At 40.6% G+C, this 12,478-nt stretch overlaps 1 protein-coding gene across 1 annotated transcript in view; it reads left to right on the top strand.

The window, feature by feature from the left end:
* Positions 1–3,910: 3,910 nt before the first annotated feature.
* Positions 3,911–12,478, top strand: part of XRCC5 (X-ray repair cross complementing 5) — a 99,421-nt gene continuing 90,853 nt past the window's right edge. The window contains exon 1 of the mRNA XM_070729829.1: positions 3,911–4,019. Within this exon, the coding sequence (XP_070585930.1) occupies positions 4,005–4,019 (15 nt within the window). The 5' untranslated portion in view covers positions 3,911–4,004. The remainder of the gene's footprint in view (positions 4,020–12,478) is intronic.

Here is a 12,478-nt window from a genome sequence, read left to right as displayed (position 1 = left end):
GCCAGAAGTTTGTTCACCTTTTGGTCTATGTCTTATATTTAACTTTATAAGTAGTCCTCACTGTTGGAAGAAATATGCAGCTGGTTCACTTCCAAGTGAAAAGAGACTGGAAACATGGAGGCTGGTTGGAAAGATGGTTTATTGATGGACAGGAACATATGGATTTGAGGTCCTGGACAGCTGAACACATGGAGGAGAGAGGTATTTATACCCTCTCTTGGGCTTTGCCCTTGAGCTTTCTGTTCCAGTGCAAGAAATGTATTCTATTGGCTGTAGCCAGTCTCCTGTATGGAGTCATATTTGTCTGAATCAAGTTTGGTTGAACCTTGGGCTGGTGTAATGTCCCCAGATGATTTTGCAATACAGTGATCCCTCGATTAGCACGGTCTCGATTAGCGCGAAACGCTGCAACGCGGTTTTTCAAAAAATATTAATTAAAAAATAAGTCCGCGCTAGTTCTCTCTCTCTTTCTCTCCCTGTTGCCGGCATGGTATATGAGAGAGAAAGAGAGAGGCAGAGGTCGGGCGCATTACCGGGAGGTGGAGGCGGCGTGGGGACGCTGGGTGCCGGGGACACCGAGGAGGGGGTGGACGTGGCCTCTCAGCTGCAGAGCCGAACAAGGGCGGAGGCAACGGCGGAGTCCGGCGCTGGGGCCATGCGGGGCCGCTCATCCAGGGGGGCGTGGACTGGCAAGTCGCCCTCCTTTCTCTCTTATACCACACCGGTAACAGGGAGAGAAAGAGAGAGAGCGCAGGGCACCTTGCCGGTCCACGCCCCCCTAGATGAGCGGCTCCGCATGGCCCCAGCGCCGCCCAGGCAAAGGGGAAACCCCAAGATCGCTTGCCGCTTGCCGTATTGCAGCGAAGGAGGCGAAGCAAGGCTCCAAGCTGCAATACGGCAAGCGGCAAGCGGCAAGCGATCTTGGGGTTTCCCCTTTGCCTGGGCGGCGGGAAGACCAAGGGAAGGTTCCTTCAGCCGCCCAACACCTGATCCGCTCCACAGCGCGGCAGCAGCGAGGAGCCGAAGATGGGGTTTCCCCTTTGCCTGGGCAACGGGGAAACCCCATCTTCGGCTCCTCGCTGCTTCCGCACTGCAGAGCAGATCAGCTGTTGGGCGGCCGAAGGAACCTTCCCTTGGTCTTCCCCGCCGCCCACACGCAAACTCCACCATCTGCGCATGTGCGGCCATGAAAAAAATGGTGCGCATGCGCAGATGGTGTTTTTTACTTCCGCACCACTATAACGCGGAAATCGATTAGCGCGGGAGGTCTTGGAACGTAACCCACGCGCTAATCGAGGGATCACTGTACAGTGAACCCTGCTGTTAGCAGTGGTTCTCAAACTTTACAATACTGTTCCTCATGTGGTGGTGACCCCAAATCATAAGTCTAGCACCAATTCTCCCAACAGAGCTTTAAACTGATTGGCAGGAAGGTCGGAGGGACACTTTCACTGTAAGCGCCTGATTGGTCGGATTGTAAAAATATGTTCCAAGGTGCCAGAATAGAAGCTTTAGTTCCTAACACCATGGGAAATTTGCCTTTTCCTATAGTCTTAGATGACCCCTGTGAAACAGTCATTCGACCCCCAAAAGGGTCTCAACTCCCAGATTGAGAACCACTGTGCTAGATAATGCTATGTTCTGGAGGGTCATGTCATAATCCCATCACCATGGAGCAGTGTTCCCTCTAATTTTTTTGGGGGGTGGGTGGAAAAGTATAGTGTCTGAGCGGCAGTCCCTTCAGGACTGGGCGGCCCTCTTTCCCTCTCACTCTTTCCCTCTCGGCTTCTGGGCAGGTTTGAAAAACTCTGAGTTGATGATGATTTTTAAGTGAGCCATTGCTCACTGCTCAGCTTAGAGGGAACTATGCCATGGAGCAGAAGGTCTAATGTCTTGTAAATAGGCTGGCTCAGTCCTGCTGGGGCTATTAACAAAGGTTGCTTTCTAAGAGCATGTTTCTCCTTTAGGGAGATATAATATTCTGCCTTTTTAATATTTCTCAAAATATTTCATTCTTCTAAGAGGGGTGGGTGCTAAATTTCAACATCACTTTAACAATCGCAATTGGGAGCAGAATGTTTGTAGCCAAGCAAGGTGTTTGCTAAGTGACTTGCACCTGGAGTTTATGATCTGTCTTGCCATGTATTCTGCCGGGCTCTCTGATAGGAGCCTCCAAAAAATTCAAGGGTACAAATTTCAGACACACACACGTTTGAATATTCAAAACAATGTTCTTTATCACAAAATTCAAAATAAACAAAGCACCCTTTTTGTATTGCAAAGAGCACTCTTCCCAAAACAACCGGGTAGTCTGTACAATTTCCCTTAAGCAGTCATTAAGTACTTAGCTAGCAGCTGTGAAGAAACTTCACACCCCTTCTTCCAACGAAGTGAGACACACACACACACACTGCTCTGCTTTGGTTTCAAAGGCGTGAAAAAGCAACAAAGTCCAGCAACACAAGATTCCTGATGAACTCCGATCAGATATTCTTCCACAACGGCCAAACCCACATGCTGCTATTTATAGCAGCAGCCCTAATAATTGGAGCCCCACCCAAACACAGGTGGCCTCCCTTATTTCCTGTAATATGTTCTTACTTGGTCTCTTCTACGCATAATTCTGCGCTTGCGTGGATCCAAAACGTCATAATCTGAATCAACGGAAGATAAGGGAGATTGACTGCCTGGGCTGTGTGCCAAGCCCTCCTCTGCCGAGTCACTCCCACCTTCTTCTTCGTCCGAGGAAACTAAACTCTGAACTGATTCTGTCGGCAATAACATAGGCCTGTGACATGTTGAATTTTCCCCTGCATCCACCTCCCCATCCCCTGGGGCAGGAACTGGGCCAGAGCCAACCACAACACCAAGCCTATTAAGGAAATTGCTGCAATTGTTAAATGAATCTGGCATTGATTAAGTGAATCTAACTCCCCCTTATTGACTTCGTTTGTGGAAAGCCAGTTGAGAAGGTTGTGCATGGCAATCATGGGACACTTCAATTAAATATATGCTGGTTGCCAAGTGCCTAAATTTTGGTCACATGACCACGGGGATGTTACAATGGTGGCACATGCGACAACAGGTTATAAATTACTAATTTCAGTGCAGTTGTAATTTTGAATGATTGCCAAGCAAATAGTTGTAAGTCAAAACTTTCCTGTACGCTGGCCCAGTTGCATCTCAGAACTGCAAGGAATTGTACCTACCCAACCTTCACTGGTCAAGAAAAATAAGTCCATTAAGAAAGTCCATTAAGAAATCCAAGGCTGTAGCCTATGTATTAAGATGTTGGGGGGAGTCCTGTAGTGATTCTTACTATACATAGGTCTTCTGATGAAGCAGTTTCTGGCGTTTATTAAATTGATATGGTTATTTAACTATATGTCAGGACAGTATCAGTCCAGGGTTGGCTTTTATTTTGAGAGATCCACCCACCATTGCTGTTCCCTATGACAATCATTAAGTGTTGTACCACATGATTCTTGACAGATGCATCTTTTTCTTTTATGTACGTTGAGAGCATGTGCACCAAGACAAATTCCTTGTGTCCAATCACACTTGGTCAATAAAAATTCTATTCTATTCTATTCAAAGGTGCTTTTGTTCCCCAAAAGGCAACTGGATTTTCTTGGTGTTTTCTTTGAAAACGTTTCGCTTCTTATCAAAGAAACTTCTTCAGTTCTAACAGAAGCGAAACGTTCTCAAAGGGGGGGGGGATCCCCGAAAAAAGTCCAATCGCCTTTTGGAAAAAGCAGCCTTTGGGACAACAGTGACCTGAAATCGATGGACAATCTCTGCTGCTATTCGCCCTGCGATCTCCGGCAACTTTCTTTCACTTAGCTGCTCCGGCTTCTCTTAATCGAGGCGCGGCCATCGAGCGTCGCTGTTGCCTTTATTCTCAGTCCGGAGGAAGGCGGGACAAGTTTCGCTGCCGTAAAGCAAGGCGACAAGGAAAAAGCGCGCCGGGATTGTGGCGGAAGACCGTGAGAACTTTCTATAGGATGTCGCGGGCAAAGGTAACGTGAGAAACCGGATTTAGACCCGGAAGATTGGCGGTCAGGATGTTTATAAATGCCTGCCTTTTCCCGCCATAGGCGGCGGCGGCTGCAGTAGCAGCCGGGTAGCACGAAGGGAATCTCTTAGCATGCAGAACTCTGGATCAACTGATCACCGTCCTTCTCGATCCGGATTGATTACTTTTTATAACCATCACCGTATTGACGACGACGCCGCTTAGCTATGGGACTTGTCCATCCTATGCCCACCCCACTCCCGCCACAGCGTTTTGTTTTGTGAATGGGAGCTTTCGAAACTTACTAGAAGTAAAACGGGTGTAAGTGGATCCCGCTATTACGTAGGGAAGTTGATGTAAGAGGTCGCAGGAAATCAAGTGAGCGGGAGCGAATCTATTAAACCGGAGGTGGATCCCCCAGCAAATGAGATATAATTTACGCTGCAGTTTCTGCTATTAAAAGACAGATGAGGGTCCCTTGGCCGTTGCTCGGAAGTCAGACTGACTCATTAATAAATCTGTACATAAAATTAATTTAAGAATAATAGATAATAAAATAATAGATTTTAGATCAGAATAGAGTAGATTAGAGTAGATTAGAGTAGTAGATGCTTGGCACAAACTTCCAGCAGACGTGATTTGTAAATCCACAGTGACTGAATTTAAATATGTCTGGGATAAACATACAGTATATCCATCCTAAGATAAAATACAGTTTAAGGGAAGACTAGATGGACCATAAAGTCTTTTTCTGCCGTCAATCTTCTATGTTTCTATGTTTCTAAAATCTGCATTGACAAAAGTTTCCATCTGTCAGTTTCAAAAGGCCCCTTTATGACATTTTAGGATTTTTGAGAAGGACTTCAGAGGATTGAAGGCCAATACTGGCCAAACAAACAATACTGGCGCTGTCATTTCACATTGTTAAATATAATAGATGTGAGGGCCAGTTTGGCATAATGGCCTTCCGCAAAGCTCTTAAGACCTGGCTCTTCCGGCAGGCCTGAGGCCGTTGATCGAATGTGATACTGTCCAGATCCAGCCATGAGTAATATTGAAAGATATGTATGGTTTTTATTAGGGTTTTAATTAAGTATTTTTTTTTAAAGTTTTTTTTTGTTGGAAGCCGCCCAGAGTCCTTTGCAAGTTGGGCGACATATAAGTTCGATTAATAGTAAATAATGGTTATGGCATCAGGCCATGGGAGGCTGAATTTTAGACCCACCACAGGCAGAAAGCAGCTGGGTGATCTTGGGCTGCTCCCTCTCTTTCAGCTCCAGGAAGGAGGCAGGGGCGATCCACTTCTGGATTCTTGTCAAGAAAACCTCAGGGACTAGTCCAGACAGACATCGGGACTCAACTCTGAATCAAAAATATCTACACACATACACACAACACACACACACACACACACACCCAAAGCAGTGAAGGGGCGCTCTTCTTACTTCCTACTGGATCTCCCTTGGAGTCGTGACGGGCGCATGTACACCTGTCGGCGCAAGATTTGGCTTCTGCACATGCGCAGCAAGTCAAATATCGAGAAAGGACACGTGCGTGAGAGTTGAGATTTTGGCTATTTTCGGCGGTATTTTTGCTTCCGTGCATGCGCAAAAGCAAAAAATTGACAAAAATAGCCAAAATCTCATTCTTGCGTGAGTCCTCGCATGAGATTTGGCTTCTGTGTGTTATGCAGAGGTGTGTTGGGTGTGTGTAGCTGTGCAGGCCTTCCGGATTTTCCTACCAGAGCCGCGCACCTGGGCGCACCGGCTGCTGCCTGCCATTGCCCCAAAGCATTTGCAGATTGCCGTATTCTAGTTAGTTCTAGTCCTTTCTTAAGCACCAGAGCCAGTTGGTATCCATGAGCCAGTTTCTCTTGGCCCCAGAAAGGAAAGCTGGAAACCACTGAGAAGCAGAGTGGTGTGATGCTTTAGCAGTAGGCTAAAAACCACTAGACTGAATTCTAGTTCCATCTCGGGCACAAAATCATCTGTTTGATTTTAAATGTTTAGATTTTAAGATAATTTTTATTTTTTTAAAAAAATATGTTTATTGTTTTCAAATTAAAAGAAACAAACATTACAAACAAACATAAAAAACCATACAAAACATAAAAAGGAGCTACAATTGCTCTGCTCAATATATATATATATATATAAATTTTATTTACGGTCAAAGACCATCAATATAATATTAATAATAATTAAAAGGAAAAAGAACAGGAAACGGGACTTTTGGCTGAGCAACCAAGATTGACCCATTGTAACTATTGTTAGTACAAGGTACATGGTTGTTAGGGTTTGCCATTGTAAACTACCTATTGTAATCTCTTGTGCTATCACTTTAAATATTTTGGGCTGGTTCGCCATAAGAGGGTGCCAGTACTCCTTCCCTCAATGATGCTTTGACACTCATTCGCTTTTGCTTTGCCTTGAGGGGGGAGTGTATTTGCTTAGTGCTTGTTATGGATTGTTTCTATTTTGTATATATGTAAATAGTACTTATTAAGCATAACTAAGTCTGTGTCTTTTTCTTTGGCTTTACCACACATCCACACTCTGTTAAAATTCTCTGCTCAGTGTATGTCAAAGGTCTCATAGCCTAGCTATACTGAGACATACCAACAACTATACAAGAGATGTACATATCTCGCCATGAAGGCACACATTTGCGACGAATCCCCACTGCTGCTGCGCAGAATCTGGCCACCTATGCCGTAATCCTGGCCTGCTCATCCCCAAGCAACCACTCAAAATAGAAGTCTTCTTGATACAAAAAGGAAAAACTATTATAGATTAGATCATTTCAGAGAAATATAGACATTCATAACTAAAGTCTATCATATTATAATCCATTCTAGTAAATTTAACTCTTTAACTGTTTATTTTTAAATCATTAGGTATTTTTTTTATTCCACCAAATATAAACCATCTGCCAAATTTTGTAAAATTCTGATTCTTCTTGATTATTCAACCGCCTCGTCATCATATCTAATTCTGCACATTCTATGATTTTCCTAAATACCTCTTCTTCTTTAGGTATTTCCATTTCTTTCCATCTTTGCGCAAAGACAATCCTAGCTGCTACTAAAATATGAGTTATTAAATAATATATTTCTTTTTTATATTTGTTGTTTGTGATGCCTAGTAAGAAGAATTCTGGAGTTTTCCTAATTTCTTGTTGTGTAATTTCCCTTAACCATCTTTCCACTTTATTCCAATAATTCTTTGCTTAAGGGCAAGTCCACCATAAATGATAAAAAGAACCAATTTCTTTTTTACAATTCCAGAAATTGGGTGATGTATTTGGAAACATTTTTGAAAGTCTATTAGGTGGCAAGTGCCATCTATAAAACATCTTAATTTGATTTTCTTTAAAGGAGACTGGTTTAGTTATTTTCCAATTATATGTCCAGACCTTTTCCCAAGTGTCTATATCTATTTCTCTACCTAAATTTCTACACCAACTAATCATATTATATTTTAAAATCCAACCAACGGTCTTAAAACTTATCAAATATTTATATATTTTAAGATAATTTTTAAATTAGCTATTCTATTAATTGGCTTAGAAATGTTTTATATATTGTACCTTTTTTATCAAAATGTTGTAAGCTGCCCCAAGTCCACGGAGAAGGGCAGCATATAAGTCCAATTAATAAATAAATAATAAATAAACATATAAGTCCAAATAATAAATAAATAATAAATAAACAAATCTGGGTCGCTTGTGCCTGTCAGTCATTGGAGAGCCAGTCGTGAAGAGAGTGCGAAGCCTCACGACCTTCGCGACCGGCTCTCCAACGACTGACCGGCACAAGCGAACTGGAAGCATTTCACCCTTGATCTGGGTAACCCATGTGTCAGTCACTGTCCTTCAGCCCTAGGAAGCAGACAGGAGCAAACCACTTTTGCAAACCTTATCAAGAAAACTGGAGGGATCCTAGGAGTCAATGCTGATTTGAAGGTGCATGTACGTGCACAAACACACAGATGTAGGCAGCATGGGATAGGTGACCAGCTCCTAGGAAAAGTAAGAAAACCTGGAATTGAAAGGATAGGACTGAAATGACTAGATTGGAGCTGGGAGAGTCATCTAAAGGGGTCCAGAAAGACGGCCTTTGGGACAAATTAGCCTAATGCAGAACTAAAAGCAAAACTTGAAAGTATCTGCTTTTGTGCCTTTTTGATTCTTCTGATAAAGATTTTACCCACTAAAAGAGGTTATGTTAAAATGGTCTTTAATACTTAAGGTTAAAGACATAAAGGACCAATCCTTCATTTTTTATCAGAATCGGACTACATTGGGAGCAAGAACTATTTAGGTAATTCCAATTACCCTGTCAGTTTGGAGGGAGGTTGAGTGGAGTGGGTATTTTTTAAAAGAAGGTTGGGATGTCCTATATAATTAGCCATGGTGTATTTTGTTCTTTCTTCTGGCACCGCAGTTTCAGTACCAAAACCTGATTAGGTTCAAGCATGAAATTAATTTTAGGATGTGGAGTAGCAGTCAACTCAAGGGGCCTTGTAATATTCCAGCATATTGGTGCATCCATTTTGGAGAATCTTTCTGGCTAGAAACCAGTTTTGAACAGCAGCTTCATTATTTATTTGGAGGAAACTGCTTTTAAATCCCATCACTGATGAGACTAGTTTTACTGTACAGGGATTTTAATTTGTTTAATTTGTGTTTTAACTCCTCTGCTGTGAAAGTCACACACTAATTGAGCCAAAACAGCAACTGGGATAAACAGAGTAGGTTTAGCTATCCATATCCATGAGCTATCCTTTTCCATAGAAGAGGAAGTGAGATTTGAACTAGAATGTGTAATGCTAGTACTCTCTTTTATTTTAGAGGTTCACTATTAGTACCCCAAATATAGGTAGTCCTCAACTTACAACCACAATTGAGCCCAAAATGTATGTTGTTAAGAGAGAAATTTATTGAATGAGTTTTGTCCCATTTTATGACTTTTTTTGCCAGTTTTGTTAAGTGCAGTTGTTAAATTAGTAACAATGAATCTGGTTTCCCCACTGACTTTGCTTGTCAGAAGGTCACAAAAGGGGGTCATATGACTCATGGACACTGCAACCGTCATAATTGTGAGTCGGTTGTTAAGCATCCAAATGTTAATTACACGACCATGGAGATGCTACAAAGATCATAACTGTGAAAAATGGTCATTAATCACTTTTTTTAGTTCCTTGCAACTTCAGATGGTCACTAAATGAACTGTTGTAAGTCAAGGACCTCCTATAACTTACTGTTTAGTCAACAGGTTTTAATAAATAACACAGGTATAATGTATTGTAAGTAGTACATTTAAATTTGAGCAAAAAGCATTCACAAGAATTTATGTATTTTGAGTAGCGATTTCTTTAACAAGTAAAGATAGTATGTTTTTAAAAGATAACATTATTCACATTTATGAAAGAGAAGAAAGGTGGAATGTTTTGCAAATGCAGCATTATCTGACTTCCACAGGCCTTTTATCTTCATATATACAGCATATTTCATTTCATTTCTGATTCTGTTTCTAGTAAATAATTCCATGTGGGAGCAACATTACAAAATTTGCATTGGGATAAGGTCATCCTAAATTGGGGGGTGGGGAAGAGATAAAGAGAAGGGTTTTTTTCTTTCTATGAAATTTATTTATTTATTGGACAGACAGACAGAGAGACAGACATAGAAGACTGACGGCAGAAAAAGACCTCATGGTCCATCTAGACTGCCCTTATACTATTTCCTGTATTTTATCTTAGGATGGATATATGTTTATCCCAGGCATGTTTAAATTCAGTTACTGTGGATTTAATAATAATTAATAATAATAATAATAATTTATTAGATTTGTATGCCGCCCCTCTCCGAAGACTCGGGGCGGCTCACAACAACGATAAAAACAATATTATAATGGCACAAATCTAATATTAAAAAACTAAAAACCCTATCATAATTAAAAACCAAACAGCACATACATACCAAACATAAATTATAATAAGCCTGGGGGAAAGATTTACCAACCACGTCTGCTGGAAGTTTGTTCCAAGCATCTACTACTCTTTCAGTAAAATAATATTTTTTCACATTACTTCTAATCTTTCCCCCAGCTAACCTCAGATTTTGTAGCCCGTCTCTGGACCCGTTCAATTTTATCAATATCTTTTTTGTAGGTGAAGTCTCCTGAACTGAACACAGTACTGTATTCCAAATGTGGTCTCACCAGTGCTCTATACAGCGGGATCACAATCTCCCTCTTCCTGCTTGTTAGACCTCTAGCTATGCAGCCAAGCATTCTACTTGCTTTTCCTACCGCCTGACTGCACTGTTCACCCATTTTGAAACTGTCAGAAATCACTACTCCTAAATCCTTCTCTTCTGAGGTTTTTGTAACACAGAACTGCCAATACAATACTCAGATTGAGGATTCCTTTTCCCCAAGTGCATTATTTTACATTTGGAAACATTAAACTGCAGTTTCCATTGCTTTGACCACTTATCTAGTAAAGCTAAATCATTTGCCATATTAATCCCTCCAAGACGCCTCCAGGAATATCAACCCTATTGCACACTTTAGAGTCATCGGCAAATAGGCAAACCTTCCTTACCAAACCTTCCCCTACATCACTCACAAAGATATTAAAAAGAATAGGACCCGGAACAGAACCTTGTGGCACACCACTTGTAACCAGGCTCTACTCAGAATACTCACCATTGACAACAACCCTCTGATATCTACACTCCAGCCAGCTGCAAATCCACTGAACTATCCAGGGATTAATAATAATAATAATAATAATAATAATAATAATAATTATTATTATTATTAATAATAATAATAATAATAATAATAATAATAATTTATTAGATTTGTATGCCACCCCTCTCCGAAGACTCGGGGAGGTTCACAACAATAATAAAAACAATATTATAGTGGAACAAATCTAATATTAAAAAACATATAAAACCCTATCATATTTTTTTTTAAAAGTCCAATCTTCACTAATTTATCTATCAGCTCTTTATGTGGAACCGTGTCAAAGGTTTTACTGAAGTCCAGATAGGCAATATCCACGGCACCATCTTCATCCAACACCTTTGTGAGATAGTCAAAGATTAAATAATCAAATCTATCTATCTATCTATCTATCTATCTATCTATCTATCTATCTATCTATCTATCTATCTATCTATCTATCTATCTATCTATTGTTAATTAGATTTCTATGCTGCATGAAATATTCCATGCTTTCTTTTGCTGTTTCATATTAAACAGCATTTTTATTTTGATGGCAATAAATTTTTTTCTGCAAAGATAAATGAATAGATTTTTTTAATCCTCTTTTAAAAATCTTTTAGTTTATTTTTCTGTGATCCTTTTTCTGATACAGATAAACATTTTGAAACTGTTATATAGTTTGGTGGAACAATTAGGTTAATGTTTTCTCAGACGTGCATCTCACAGGTGCAGTGTTTACCTTCAGGAGATTGCTTGTAGGACTGTACCTTTCTTTACAATGGGATTGTATTATAGGATAACCAGTGGCAGAACCTGGGGGCAGAGTTAAAAGAAGGATCAGCCAAGAATCCCTACATATTCACAAGTAGACTAAGTCCAACCCCTTCCCGACCCCTTGAATTTTATTGGACTTTATCTAATTCCAAGCAGATGCTAACCATTAGTTGAGAAGAGCATAGACTTGTTAGCAATAAATTAGTTTATTTGAACCTTCACTATGTTTAGCGATTCCCGCATACGGCAACTGTTCACAGTTATGATGGTAATGGAAAAATAAATTTCTAACAAATAGAATAGAATTATTTATTGGCCAAGTGTGATTGGACACACAAGGAATTTGTCTTGGTGCATATGCTCTCAGCGTACATAAAATAAAATATACATTTGTCAAGAATCATGTGGTACAACACTTAATGATTGTCATAGGGGTCAAATAAGCAATGAAGAAGCAATACAGTAGTACCCCTAAATACGAGCATAATTGGTTCCATAAGGGAGCTTGTATCTCGAGGCAACTTGTATTCTGGAACAAATAACTTTTTTCCCCTCCGAGATAATCAAAAGCAAGGATTCTAACCAAAAGCAAGGATTCTTGCGCCACCTAGTGGACACTCGGCTCGTATCCCGAATTTCAGCTCAGGAGTAGAACAGAAATGTCTCTCCCCTTCTAGCTCGTATCTGGAAATACTCGCATGTAGAGCAGCTCGTATCTAGAGGTACTACTGTATTAATAAAAATCTTAGGATATAAGCAACAAGTTACAGTCATACAGTCAACATGGGAGGAAATGGGTGATAGGAATGATGAGAAAAACTAGTAGAATAGAAGTGCAGATTTAGTAGAAAGTCTGACAGTGTTGAGGGAATTATTTGTTTAGTAGAGTGATGGCGTTCGGAAAAAACTGTTCTTGTGTCTAGTTATCTTGGTGTGCAGTGCCTGCATTA

Source organism: Erythrolamprus reginae, chromosome 1, assembly GCF_031021105.1.
Source record: "Erythrolamprus reginae isolate rEryReg1 chromosome 1, rEryReg1.hap1, whole genome shotgun sequence".
NCBI classification, from domain to species: Eukaryota; Metazoa; Chordata; class Lepidosauria; order Squamata; family Dipsadidae; genus Erythrolamprus; species Erythrolamprus reginae.
This window is presented reverse-complemented; position numbering and strand designations above follow the sequence as displayed.